We start from the raw sequence: 14,849 nt of genomic DNA on the forward strand, positions 1-14,849 counted from the left end.
CCATCCTGCCAAATGACACCATCATTAAAGAAGCAGGAAGAAACTGCACTGCAGGGAGAAGAGAGAAGAACAACTCCAATCCAGGTGCGCTTCCCTTACAAAAGAATAAAGGGAATACATCAGCAGGATAAATATTAACAGGTGGCTACAGATCAAAACCATTAGCAGGGCGGAGCTGACACAGCAAGGGCAGATGAAGGGCTTTGTAGGGCATCCCTGATTTGAGTCCTATGGCCAGTAGCAGAGCCTGACCACACCGAAACCTGCCGAGCCCAACATGGGCAGGGAGATGTTAACCCCAAGCCATGAAGAGCAGCCCAGGGGAGATGAGGAAGAGGAAGCAGCCAGGAGCTTGGGTTGCCTTCACTCTCTGGATATACCCAGTTGTGCAGGTGCAACTGCCTGGATGGGATTCACTTGCTGCCAATGCTGAGGACAAGAACTGAGTGTCATGTCCTGTCCCCAAGGAAAAAGAAACCAAAGGGGCCAAGTGTCTCATCCTGGCTAGTGAACCACATTGCTTCAATCCAGTTGCCTATGTCTGCTGGTACCAGTAAATCCATGCTCTGAAAACATCAGTAGGCTCCCACCCCTCAACTGTCCAGAAGCACACTGTGCAGACACAGATGCTCTCCAGCCACCACTCCCTTCCAGGGCCAGCTCAGCCATGCAGGGACTCCAGAGAAGCTTTAAGGAAACGCCCTGAGTTCCCCTGTGAGCCATGCAGGAGGGCTAACACCCAGCCAGCCCAGCCCAGCTGCTCAGTGTGGCACAAATGACTCTTGAATGGCAATTGGAGAAACTGGCTCATCTAGAAAGTTACTGCCCATCTGTTAGAAAACTCAACAGTCTACTCTCTTCTCCTTAGGGCAAAATGTTTTTCTCCTTGGCATTCCCTAGAAAGGACAACAACTCTCCCAACCACTATCTACATAGATTTGTCCATTGCTGCTCCAGCCACCCTCTGGGCTAATCTTTACACCCAATAACACCTCAGGCCCACCCCTGCTCCTCCTGAAGTGAGCAGTCCCTGGCTGAGCTGGAAGAAACCCCTACTGTGTTTTGCAGACAGCTACAGAAAGGCCCCATGTGCCTCCCCCCCTGAGGTTCTTCCCCACAGGTTTGTATTGCCAAAGTATGTTAAAAGGGTTATCATAGCTCTGAGGAAAGAAAAGGCTGGGACAAGGCTGGAAACCTTCCCCCCTTCCTCTACCCAGACATTCACAACATGGTTGTGTTTCAGTTGCAGCACAGTGAACCCAGACTTCACCAGTTAGGAAATAAGGCTGCAGGAGGTACAGCTGCACAGGGAACATCACTGGCCCTCAAACCACCCAAGCACTGCATCCCCTCTCATGGTAACCATGCTGGGCATCACCCTGGCTGTGTTAGGATTGCAGGCACAAGGATACACAGGGTACTCCTGCACATCTGCCATTCTTGCAGGATCACTCATGGTCCCGTTGCTCACATCCTACTCATTGAACATCTCCTCCTTCTTTGGGTGTATGATAGCTCCCCCTTGGTCAGGCCCTTCTACTTCTTTCTCTCCTGCTCTTGCAAGCAAGGCAAACTCCAGGTTCAAAACTGAGGCTCCTCTGCATCTCAGCTCTGCAGGGAGCCCCAGCAAAGAGAATCTGAGGGCTATAAATAGATGTCCCTCATGGCAGCCCCGTCAGAGCTGGACAGAGGGTCTGTGTGATTGCATAGCTCCAGAGCAGGAGTGGAGGCCAATGCTGTCCACAGAAACTCTCTCAGTGGGTGGTTTTCTTATTCTACAAGGTTAGCCACGACAACAGATGCCTTCATGCCCTTGGGGTCCCTTTCTGTTCCTCTCCTGACTTAATAGTCAATCTGCCCTAAACACAGGTTATCTGCTGACAGTTCCTTCCTCTCCTCCCTGGCTCTGAGTCCTAGAACATGATCTATTTACACAGCTACCCCTTCCTCAAGCCCAGATTATAGTTCAGTGGTCATGGGGAGAAACACAAGACTCAGCTCTGCCCCTGAGAGCAAGCCAGCCCCAGCTCACCTGGAAGAGACAGTGAGAAACCTCCTACCAGCCATGGAAGACTGTGACACCAGTGGTGCTGCCTCCAGTGCTACGGGTCATTCCTGCAGAAGGAGGAGTCTGACAGCTATCTCCCCCCTTGCCTTCCATCTTCTAAGGTAGCCTGGCATATGCTCACAGACCTCTACTTGCTGGCCAGACTGCAAGGACTCCTGGCTGGAGGGGATTCCATCAGTGTGTCAGCTTTGTCCTCTCCTCTGCTACCTGATGGCAGGAGTAGCAGAGAGGCACAGGATCACCCTTTGCCTGGAGCCTGGCTCTGCAGTGCCAGGCACTCCTGAGCAGCCTCAGCAGTGGTTTGCTTCAGACTGTGTCTACACCATCCTGGTAGGAAGAGGAGCTTTGGCATGGGAGCTATTAGAGTGGGTGGCAGCAGATGGTGAAAACAGAGGGGATAAGAAAATAAATACAAAGAGGCTATCTTGAGGGGAGAAGTCACCACATCAACACTCTGTTGCTTACAGTCTCTTTTCCCAAAGCCTAAACAAACATTGCTCTGTTCCTGGTGCCGTGCTGAGCGTGGGGGACAGGCACACAGTGCCACAAGCACCTCACAGCCCCGGGCATGCACGGACCTGCACCCTGCTCAGCCCTTCCCAGCCCAGCCCAGGGGCTCAGGCTCATACTGAGCAGGGAAGCCAAGGCCAGGAAGGGAGCCTGAGTGTCCTGCTTCCCAGTCACCCACATGGCAGCCTGTGCATGGGCACGTGTGGTGAGTGACCCTGCCTGGGTGCCAGGAGCCCACCAAAGCTGCGCTGTCACTCCCCTCCTCAATTTGACAGGAGACAGAAAATACAGCAAAAGGCTCATGGGTCAAGATAAGGATGGGGAGATCACTCAGCAATAGCTGCCACGGGCAAAACAGACTCCACTTGAGGAAATTGGTTTAATTTATTAGCAATCAGAGCAGAGAGGGTAATGAGAAATAAGAACCAAATCTTGAAGTGCCTTCCCTCCACCCTCGCTTCTTCCTGGGTCTCTACCTCCACCCTGCCAGCAGCACAGGGGGATGGGCAAGGGGCGTTATGGCCAGTTCATCACAAAGTGTGTCTGATGCTGCTTCCTCTTCAGGGGAGATGACTCCTCACTCTCTTCCCCTGCTCCAGTGTGGAATCCCTCCCGTGGCAGACAGTCCTGCACAAACTGCTCCAGTGTGGGTTCTTCCTTCAGGAACAGACTGCTCCAGCATGGGTCCCCCACGGAGGCACAGAATGGTGGGGGTTGGAAGGGACCTCTAAAGATCATCTAGTCCTCTACAGTAACCATTTTGCCCCTTTTCAAACATGCTATGACACCAATTGTCTCAGCTTTGGCCAGTGGTGTCCTGGAGCTGGCTGGCCTTGGCTCTATCAGACGTGGGAAGCTTCTGGCAGCTTCTCACAGAAGCCACCCCTGTAGCCTCCCCCCCACTACCAAAAACTTGCCATCCAAAGCCAATGCAGCACAATAGCACCACAATCACAGCTGTCCTTCCCACAGACACCAAAGCAGGACCTCACAGTGCTAATGGAGTGCCTGGTATCTTCAGAAAAGCAAGTGGAAGGTATCTCTGAGGGAAACAGGGGAAGCCGGTGTTGGGTCTACAGGGTCTGCCCAGAACTGTCTCAAAGGAAAACCAATGCACCTTGTAAGTCACTGAGTCACTCAGCAGCACAGCTGCTAATTTGAAGCAAACCCACCCCTTTCACAGATCTCACTTCACTTTGGACAGCAGGAGCCCATCCCTGGCTGCCTATCACTCCAGGCCATATGATTCACCCCTAAGTCTGGAGTCTGCAGTCTGCAGCAGGACCATTTCTGCTTCTCTGGCCACCAGCAGCAGAGGGAAAGGTCTTTCCCTCTAATGCTCTTCCTGACAGCAGCCCTAACAGTCTGGCTCATCAGGCTGCCCCAAACACACAGACACTGAGGCCAACTCGTTGCCAGAAGAGCCTCCAAAACTGGTGAGTCCTTGTGCAAACCTCCCACCTGGGTCCACGAGAGTACTGTAAGAGGGGAAATCAGAGGTGAAAGCAGTCTTTGAACAGGCAATGTCTAGTTCAGGCAAAGGCAATTTATTATGTTAAGCACATTATTAAGGGATCTAAAGCAACAGAGCAGAGATGTTCCAAGAAAGGTTTTAACTTTCCCAGCAAGGGGCTCCTGGGAGTCCTCTTGTTAATACTTTGCACGGGGTTGTCTGCAGCCAAGCCTACGGTGAGCATAAATGCCCCCTCAGTCCCCTTTCAGAACTCATTTCAGTTAAATCAATGCAGCCACTGGGGAGGCCTGAGGAAGCAAAGCTATTAGTGGGACTGCAGTTAATTCTGGGGGAAAGAAACAAGCAACAAAAGCAATAAAACTGATGGATGGTCTATGCAGACACAGTAACCCTTTCCTGTCCAGCTCTTGCAGCACGGCAGACCGTCAGAGGGGAGGATGATCATTGGACAAATCTTTCTTCCCCACATTTTGCATGGTCTCTGCTTGGGATCAAAGTACTCCTGGACACGTGCAGGGCACAGGGCCATGCACAGAGCTGGACATGGGGCTGGGGAGAGACAATGAGATTGTTCTGAGGAAGGCAGAGTGCAATGCCAGGCTAGCACTGTGTCACAGAGCCCCCAACACACACAAGAGCTCAGGAAACCTTGTTCCCAACCTCTCTTGGCAGTGGGACCTCCAGGGGAGCACACAGCGAGTCCAGCTTTGGGTGACAAGTGTGGTCCAGCAGCACCTCTTTGCAGTGGAACAGAAAGGCTCAAAGCACTGCAGGGACATCACCTCAGCAGCCCCCATGGCACACAGTTACCAGCACCTGTGAGGAGTCGTCTTCTCTGCAACAGCAATGCCCCTTGGCAACAATGCCCCAAGAAACCACACCAGCCTATGTCTCCCTCATCTCAGCAAGGAAGCTCATCTCTGTCTTCCCCACACATCTACCTCCTTACATCATGCTAAAGGCATGTCAAAGCCTTTAGCAAGGAAGGTGAAGAAAGGTTTTGCTTTCTATAGCACCTTAAGCACCTGTAGGTGCTTGGAGAGAAAATCAGCAGCAGTAGCTGTAATAGCAGTAGCATTCAAAGCAGCTCATGACACAGCAGAGCCCACTGACTGCCCAGTGCCCAGACTGGCAGAGAGACACCAGCTTTGCCAGGTGACAGTTACACAGGCAAGAACCTAGATGTCAAGATAGAGGCTCTGTAGCAAAGCCCACTGACTAAAAAGCAACACCAACATGAGCTGAAGGTCCTGCACACCGGTACATTTGTGAAACACTTAATGCCTATACAAGTAGCATAAGTTTAATCATATTTGCTCCACCTACAGGCCTATCAATGCAATGTCACAGGAGACCACAGCAGTCAGGATTTGCACCTCTCACCTCACAAAACACCAAACAAGATAGCACAGACTCAACGTGGGCAACTCTGGCACTGAACCAGCCTCTCCTCCCGACAGCATCAGACTTATTAACAAGTCACCTGTGCAGCCACTCGTTCCTCAAGCTACACAGCTGTGGAAAACATCATCTCTGCACTCAACTGACCTCCAAGCCCAGGTCTGAGGCGGTTGTCATATCCATCCAAGAGCCTGTCCAGGATGCGTGTGAAAATGGTGATGTTGTCTTTGCTGTCATCAACAACGTCCGAGACGTGCTTCTGAGAAAGCCTGGCACCGGGGCAAAAGAGAAGAAGCAGCTTCATCAGAAGAGAAACCTACTGTACACACACTCTGAACAGTCCCTGGCAGTGAGGGATGTTGGCTCCTTGCTCCAGCCTGTGCTGCTGTGGGCCCTGAACTGCAGGATGGAGCTCTCCTGCACATAAGGCATCACCCACTGCCCTCTCCTCACCTTTCCCTGCCCAGGGCCAGTGGCCCCATGGGTAGTGGTTTAGGAGCCCTGTTTTTCAGGAGCCTTTGCCTGCCCTCACCTTCTGCTAAGGAAGGGCATTTTAGGAGCAGAAGCCATGGGAATCCCAGTTACTCAAGTGCCAGTATCTCCTCCCAGGCAGCATGAAAGAAGTGACACCAGTTAGTTACCATATCAAGCCATTTCCCTGTCCTCTGCTCCTGGGAATTGGGGAGGGAGGCAGAAAAGAAGGAATTCAGTAAAGCAGGTTTGAAGCCCAAGTCTGTCATTAAAACTCCTCGTGAGCCATTTCTGCTGTTTGCTGAACTTGTGCTGCTTATAAAACCAAATGAGTTTTCGTGTTCCTATCTCTGCTCAGTGCAAGAAGCCTGGAAGCCCCCACATAAGATGATTTCCTCAGGGCATTCTCAGGCCCCAGGTGAAATAAAATAAGTGGTAAACTTCTCAAACAAAGCTCACCAAACAAAATCTTCAATGCAGTTTCAGAAGCCCAAGGGCCTCACACAATACATTTGCATTTTGCATCTCCCTCTCAATCAAGAGAAAAGGAGCCTGTGAATCCTTCTGAAACTGCCTGCCTCTAAAAGAGATCTCAGACAACACAGGGTACTGGTGTTGTGGCTCCAAGCACAGCTTTCCCCAGCAGAAATAGCTGTTAGGACCAAAACAAATGGAAAGGCAGAAGATTAAGTAGCAGGAAAAAAAAACAGAGGAAAAATCTATAGAGAGGTGGAGATTGCCAGGAAGATGGAAGGGGAAATAAAGAGAGACACCAATGGGGCCACAAACAGATTAAGAAGCACAGAAGGGCAGCAGGGTGGGTGAGGAAGGGGAAGAAAAGGCTGCTGGAGCAGAGGGATCCTCAGCAGCAGCACCAGGAGCCCCCCAGGAGGGGGGAAGCCCAACCTGGGAATTCAGCCCTGGGCCACTAACAGAGAGAGAAGTGACCAGGGAGCAGTGCCCAGATAAGACCCCAAATGCAGCCAACGAAAAGGATAGTGGTGGTGTAAGACAAGGAGGCAATTAGCACGGAGGGCACCCGTGACCCTCTTTCAGAGAGTCCCACACCCCACAGTGAGAGGAAGACAAGCCTCTGAATTGTTGCTTTCTATCACTTCTACCCCTTCCCCTCTTCAGCCTCATCTTCTTTTGTTCCAGTTGATGTGAGCAGCCACTGGTTTAATCATGCATCAAGAAGTGAGGAAAGAGGACGATGATTTAAAGAATCCAAAGCTTAATGCTGCTGCATCCCATCAGGTTAGGTAAGTTACCCCTGACACTACTGGCCCTTCTGTAAATACTCTGTGAAGGCTCAGCAGGGTGACAGGTAGCAGAGCTGCCTTGCAGTTGCCTATACAAATGTTCTCCCAACAGAAAACTCAGCTTCTGTAGGAGAAAAGAAGAGCAAAAGGCATTTTCTAGCAGAAGGGAGCAGGGTATGGGTGTTTTTAGTCAGGCTGAATCAATAGTGTTCAGCATGCTGCAGCTAATTGAAATATTCCATTTTGGGGCAATTTTGCTATTAATTTGCATCTGCATCAATGACCAGACACTCCAGGAAATTGCATTTCAAGTGCTTGAGGTTTGCTTCTCCAGAGATCAGATCTCACATCTCACAAGGCCACTTGGCCTCTGGTTTTTAGCAAACCAATACCTGCCATCACGGGACAAGTGGCCAAGCCAGGAAGGACTAGCTAGGAACCCCAGGGAGGGTAACTGTTTAAACTGCAATTCCCATTGGGTATGGGGGGGTGAGGCATGGTCAGGGAAACACTCATCCCAGCTCTAATGTGACCTGCCAGATCCAGAACATCAGAACCCCGCTGCTGTTAGGAACTGCAGCACAGCCTTCGAGGCTTCCCATTTGAATCAGAAACCCTAGCTGTGGCTTTTCATCTGGACTTGAAACGTTTGGAATAGCTTGAACTCCCTGCAGGTAAGTAGAAGGTTGAGGAATTTAACAAATGCCTACTGTAATTAGCTTTCAATAGATGTCATGCTTAAAAGCAATCTGTACCAGTGTCTTTTGATGAGTCTATAACCACCTAGAACTTATGAATAGCTAGCACGCTTGTGAGAGCTCATTCATTAATGCTTTATAAGCTAGCTTTAAAAATTACCTGTGATAGAAGGAGGGAGAGGACAGCTTTTGGTGAAGGAACTCCTGGTGGAGGCTCAGCCAGCAGTGAAAAGTGAGTTTACACATTTCAAAGCTGTTTTGCCCCTGCTGCCGTTTGAGGGTTCGGCTTCGACGTGAGCAGCGTGGGATTCACTCAGGGGGCAGCAGGGAAAGGCAGAGCTAAGGGGAAGCTGCAGGCAGCACCTCTGCCTGCCACCTGATTTGGGCTAATTCCCCAGTCCAGCTGAGGTCTGGGCTGCCTCACCTCAGCTTAACAGAAAGGGAAAGCTGCCCTTTAGCAAGGCGTAGAACAGGTCTAATTTATCTTGCTCAAAGCCTCAGTGAAGACCTCTAAGGGACTGCAAAGAGGTGGGTATGGGGATCATGGTTCTAAAATAATTAAAAGCCTTTAGGCAGGGAAGACAGAGGTTTACAGCAAATTTAATTAGGATAGGCTTGAGGAGAAGTCATTACCTCACCAGCCATCCCTGTGCACAGGCTCTCTGGAGAGCCAACTGCCACATCAGCACGGCAACCTCCGAGCAAGGAGCCCCTCCAATGTGACTTAGGGGACAAACCCTCCCCCAGACCAAAGCCATACCCACGTGACAAGAGGCAGGAGCAGTGCCAGCAGGACCAGAGGCTGTGTGGTGGGCAGCAGAAGGGCAGCATGGGGAGGGCTGAGGCCAGGCTGCAGGCACAGGGAGCCAGCCCTGCATCCACACCAGGCTCAGCATCTCCACAGCAAGGCACGCTTGGGATCATTTGCCTCTGCCAAGGTGGAGCCAGGCAGATGAAGTGGTGTGGGCAGGATGGGGTAGGAGTGTGGGGTGAGGTAGGAGTGGCAGCACTGCCATCTCTTCATGCATGAGAATCCTCGAGAGCTGCTGGGGTTGTAGCTCAGCAGACAGCACTGCAGCGTTTCAGTGCCTCTACCTGGCACTCTAAAGGCTTCTCTGAATGTTTTATATTAGTGATGTATTATTTGCATTTCTCTCCTTCTGTGCACACATCCTCCCTCCCTCCCTCCCTCTCTCCTTATCTCCCCTCCTCCCTCCCCATGGCTGGCAGGCTGTGCTGTGGGTCTCAGCCCCTTGTCCTCCAAGGGCTCTCTGAGCTCACCAAAGCCTCAGTGGAGTCTCTGGTGGGATACAGAGGAGGGTGCAAAGCCAGCCAGGGACAAACAGGCTTTTCTCTCTTCCCAGCAGCTCCCAGAGGCTGGGAAGGTGAGGCTGGTGCAGGGCCAGGACAGCTGGAACCTGCATGCCCAGGGACCCTGACCGTGGCAGAGCAGTGTGCCCAGCCTGGGCTGGCCACAGGCCCTGTGCACAGCAGATGGGGTGTGCTGCTCGTGGTTCTAAACACCACAAACAGCACAAGAGCTGAAGCTGTTTCACTAGCTTCCTTTAAAAAAATAAATCAAAGGGCAGGAGTCTGTCTTCCAGGCTAAAACTCACCCAAGCCAAGTCCTTGCCCAGAGTGAATTGTGCAGAGGCCAAGTCTGAAAATTGGTTTTGTTGCAAAAAATGCTGACAACTGTCCTTAGTGGGAGCACCTCAAATAATGCTAATGCAGTCAGTCAGCTCAGCTGTGAGGGACTGAGCAGTCCCTGGGTGGAAGGCACAGGGACAGGGACAAGGGGAGGGTCAGGGACAGCAGAGACACTTCTCAGTGCTTTGCCCTGGACTGTTCCATGTAGGTACTGGCCCTGGGATATTTAAGCACAGCAAGAGGACTGCAGGCTTAGCCAACAGCCTCAGCACTCACCACCTTACCCAGCATCAGCAGGGAGAGCCAAAACCAGGATGAGGACCCCAAGGCTGATGGGAGAGATGGAGCCCGTTCCTGGGAGCCTCGGTGCCATGGTGGCAGCACACAGGGACCAGCAGGTGACGCCTCCAAAACCTGCCAGGGGAGCACAGAGGGGAAGGAGAGAAAAGAGACTGTATTTACTAGGAGGAAAGCAATCCACTTGGTTCAGTTTCTGCCAGTAGTTCATCCATGGTAGCCAGTAGGCAGTATTTCTGGGGTCCTGTTTGAAGTCCCAGAGACCTCACTCAGGGCCCAAAGGCACAGCATCCCCTGCAGCACTGCTGGCTCTGGGGAAGTGGCAGCATGGGGGCAGAGCCAAGCGTGCACCCAGACATACAAACCCTCACCCCACCTTCACAGTACATCCAGCAGCTCCCCAGATGCTCCAGCATCTGGCAGCAAGTGCACAGCTCCACTTCCAAAATGACCACCCTGGTTCTCCTTTCACCCATGGCTTCCTCCTCCTCCTGTACTCCCAGTCACTGCCCTCTCCCTGCAGCGGTTCTCAGCTCCTGTGCTGCCTGGGGGACACCCACACAGCACAATCTTCAGACCCAAGCATCTTTTTTCTGGACAGTTAGGCCCTCATTTAATTCTGATAATGACACTGGAAGAAATTATTATGAAGTTTGGGCACTGAGGCTCAAGGTAGTGGGAGGGTCTGACTGCACTGCACTTACCGTGCTTAGACTTTTCATTAATGCTCAGTTTCACTTTTATTGTGATGTTATTGCACATTTAACTGCCTTCCCCTTTTATGTATCTCATTATGTTGATGCACCTTGGAACAGCACTGCCAAGCAACAGCCTGTATAAATACAGCCTGTGGTGTTGGCTCCCCAACACGAGCCCTGATGCCTGGTGCAGGCGGGATGCAGCCCGGCACTGCGGCAACCTGGCACAGTGAGCCCCCAAAGCCAGCAGTGAGGCCTCACTTCAATCAGAAACTGGGGCAAGGTGTTGTTGCCAGCTAAAACTGACCTCTGGATTCCCCCACCTGATATTGCAGAGCCTCAGGCAGCTCCTTCCAGCACTGAAGGAGATGCTGGGTGGAAAGGCAGACTCCAGCACCTGAACGGCATTTCTCAGCTGGAGGAGGGTGCCTCGGGATGAAGGGGGCAGGTGAGCTATGGAAGTGCAACCAAGGAGCAGGGATTTCTGCACATGGCCATGGGAGGTGGGGACATCCCCAACAGAAAGCCCAGGCAGGGAGAGCAGGGAGCTCGGCCAAGCAGGATGGAAATGCCTGGAGAACAGGGATGCTGTGTGTGAGCAGCGACGTGCGCCTGGCACGGGTACTGCCACACACCACTGCAAACGGGGCACGAGGCCAGGCTGAGCGTGTGTTATGCCACAATTCTGCACTGAGCTACCCCCAGCCACCCCAACACCACTTTGGCCCTGCAGCCTTCCCTCATGTTGTGCCAGACCCTTGCTGTTTTGTAGCTCAGTGCAGCCCGAGGAGGATGTGAGCTGCCACGCAGGCAGAAAGTAAGAGCCAGACACTACAAGTCCTTATCCACCCACCTCAGCTTTTGTTCTGCTAAGATATTCACTAATGGCAGGCACAAGCAAAAGACAATAGCATTGGGCCCTAGCATTGTCTTGCATAAAGCTACCTTAGACATGTGTTTCCTTTATCTTCCTCCCCACCACTCATCTAAGATCCTTGCAAACGTCAGTGCAGGGGTTAATTTTGTGTATGTGAGCACAATTTGTCGGTGTGCTGGAGCTTTATTTAATCCAGATGCTACTACCTAAGCAAGCAGAGCCTTCACACTAAAAGGGCACAGGCTCTCCAGGGCTGCAGGAGCCTCCTGGCACAGGCACACCTACACCTCTGGTGAAACAAGCCCTGATTCAGATGGCTCCTCTGCCTCCTGCCACCCTCCAGCTGAGAAGGGACAAGCAGTCTTCGAAATGCAAGTATTTGCTGATGAAGCACAAATTAAGAGGCTGAACATCTGTTCTGTGGGAAATTCCAACAGTCAGGGAAGACTGGTTCCAAATCACAACAAGGACAGCTAAAATGTTGATGTTTCTTACAAGGCAAATTCAAAACTCCTTCAATTAGCAGCTCCTCAACAGATTTCCTTTCAACTTTTTCCTTTCATTTCACTTCAACTTGCATGTTATACAATAGCATTCAATTGATTGGTTTTTATTCCCTAAGGCAATTTCAAACAGCAGCCAAAAGCAAGAAAACATTGCTGGCTTCCCTCTCCCCTCCCCACACCACCAGTGAACAATTTCATTGAAACCAACAGCTCAACTGCTGATTTTTGTTTTGGCACAAGTTGCCCTGCCAATAGTTTTTAACCACTGATAGCCATGCCACCAGGACCCTTTGGTTCTGCAGCAGGTGCCTCCTGTCTCTGCAAGAACTCTCCTGATTCCTCTGGAGTATTTTAGATTATCTTTAGTAGATGTGGTGACCATCAGCTGGGGAGATTCCACACCAAAGGTGGGCCAGAGCAGCTGAAGAAAATGAACAGAAAATGGGGCTGCAAGGTAATTCAGAAAGAGATAGGGTCAGGAACAGTGACAAATGCCAGAAGCACTTACAGCTTCCACATGTGTGTGCCTGAGACCTGCTTGTCTGTGCCAAGAAGCTCCAAACAACCTTGTTTCCAACAAACCTTATTCACACAGTTTTCCTTCAATATGATAAGGAGATGAAGGGCTAATTTTCTCCTTTGGCTAGTTCTGTTGAGGAAGGTGCTAGCCAAAGATAGCAGGGCTGCAGGAATAAAGTTAAATGCATGCCCTAAGTCTCATCTTAAGCATCAGAACCAGTTCCATATCCTTGCACCAGGAACAAAACCTGTTTTCACTACTTGCCCAAGTGATTAGTTTGCCAGCTATGGCTCAGTTTGCTGGCACAGTGAAAAACGAGGTGTGAGAGTACATAGCTGCACTTATGGACTCAGGAAGGACAACACAGCATGGAAAATAGCTTGGCATTGTTCTCAAGGCCTTTAACTGTTGGTGATGAACCCCAGTAGCCTTGGGATTCACCACTGATCCACAGCATCACCCTTCTGCCAGGTAGGAAACATGACTCTGGAGGATGCAAGGAGGCTTTTGCAGAAGAGGAGGTTTCTCCCTTCATAGAGTTCAAGAGCTCCCCACAGCCAGAGGCTAGTGTGGTCCCCACAGCTTAACAGCTCACAGCATCTCCTCTGTCCTTTCCTGAGGCTATTGCTAGTCCAGGCCCAGCACCAATCACAGGGAGACACAAAATCTCAGCCAGTGCAAGTGTTTCATAAGCCCAATAGCTACAGACTACATAAGGTTTCTGGTCTGGTAGGTTTGTAAAACCAATCTTGGTTTCAACAGCCCTGTAATGTGAGCTCCTCAGATTTTAGCAGAGACAGGTCACTCTTGGAGAGCATTGCCTGCCCCCCAGGAGTTACTGCTCTGGTCAGAGAGGGCAGGAAGGGTCCCTCAGTGCACAGCACCATCTCCAGCAAAGGAAAGAAATGGAAAGAGCCATGGGTGAGTCTTGGAAAAAGTAAGACTGGTGCTGTCCTTTGCAGAAGGCACTTAAACAAAATGCTCTCCAGCTGTCACTTCCTACCCAGGAGGGCTCTGAAACAGTCAACATCTCTATCTGAATACCTGCTGGGATCCCTGGTCCTCTGGGAAGAGGAGAGAGGATGCAGGCAATGAGCATTTAAGAGCCTGAGTGAGGGTTTGGGAATGTTCATTGGATGGTAACAGTCTCAAAGAAGAAAAAAAAAAGCCAAAATCTCTTTCTAGGTCTCACTGAAAGGGAACTGCATAGTATCCATGAAGGAAAAACCAGAACACAAAGCTTTCTGAGCTCAGAAAAGAGTGGTAAAACTCTTTAGACTGATCTCTTTTTCACATGAGTTCAACAACGTGCCCTATATCATGGTTCTCATCCATGCCCAAGCGAGATGGAGCCTATGGGGATAGGACGTGTTCAAAGCAGCTCTGCACTTCCTTCCTCCATCTGTCCATTGCTCATTTCTTAATGGCACACTTAGCAAATGCATTCATCCCTAATTCTGCAGTTGCTGGTAACCTCCACAGCTGAATCAAATGCAGATTTTCTAAGAAGCCCTGCTAACACTTTACAGCTGGAATCCAGCAATACTTGAAGTTTACAGTTCCGTGCACTCGGGATTTTGGCAGGTCTCTTTATAACCACATACCTAAAGGCATCATAAACATTCCCACTACCCTCCAACACATGCAGCCTGTCCATCTCCAGAGCATCATAGCATAGCAACACTTCTGAGAAACACAGCCTTCCTGTTGGACCTGCAGTTTTGCACTAAGGAGTTGGAAAAGCTTCCTTCTCCCCAAGACAGCATCACACTGCAGCTCCTGCTCCTACTGAGGTGGGTTTGGGAACCAAAAGAGTGCTGGTACCTTCTAGATCAGCAACATACCCTAGTAACCATGCTAACACTGAGTATCTCCTGACTTGGCATACTGAACTTGATCTTTTCACAAATCCTTATTCTAGAAACCATTAGATATTCTGAAATGCATTCCTAGGAAAGAGTGATTAGCACAGGCTTACTGCTGACAAGGGAAAGACAGATAGAGCTCTGGAGGTGGAGGCTGAAAGGTAAAGCTTGCAAAAAAATCTGGGAGAACAGCCCAGAGAGGGGGAGACTGCAAGCATCAGAAAGAGAATGAAGATAGAAGAGGCTCATAAACCCACTTGGGTACATTTGTGAGAGTCACATCACTGTCTCCCAAATTACTGCCTCCTTGGAACATGCACAGCCAAGGGAACAATCTGATTCACTTAACAATAGTCTCACCATGCAGGTGGTACTCAGGAAGCAGCCCAAAGGACATATTTGCCCCATCACTGCACCCAGAGATGCTGTGTACCTGCAGTGCTGTGGGGCCAGCACACCAAACACACCATACACCTGTACCAGTGGCATCAGCTGAAGGGGTGCTGAGCACATCCAGCTCCCACTTAGCCCATGGCCCCCAGGACCTGCAGC

General features: G+C 50.8%; 1 protein-coding gene across 1 annotated transcript in view; it reads right to left on the bottom strand.

Moving 5' to 3' along the window:
- GABRA3 (gamma-aminobutyric acid type A receptor subunit alpha3) overlaps positions 1-9,931 on the bottom strand; it is a 62,656-nt gene extending 52,725 nt beyond the window's left edge. The window contains exons 1-2 of the mRNA XM_062007038.1: positions 9,819-9,931; positions 5,601-5,722 (exon numbers count right to left, since the gene is read on the bottom strand). Of these exons, the coding sequence (XP_061863022.1) occupies positions 5,601-5,722; positions 9,819-9,907 (211 nt within the window). The 5' untranslated portion in view covers positions 9,908-9,931. The remainder of the gene's footprint in view (positions 1-5,600; positions 5,723-9,818) is intronic.
- Positions 9,932-14,849: the final 4,918 nt, after the last annotated feature.

Source organism: Colius striatus, chromosome 13, assembly GCF_028858725.1.
Source record: "Colius striatus isolate bColStr4 chromosome 13, bColStr4.1.hap1, whole genome shotgun sequence".
Lineage (NCBI taxonomy): Eukaryota > Metazoa > Chordata > Aves > Coliiformes > Coliidae > Colius > Colius striatus.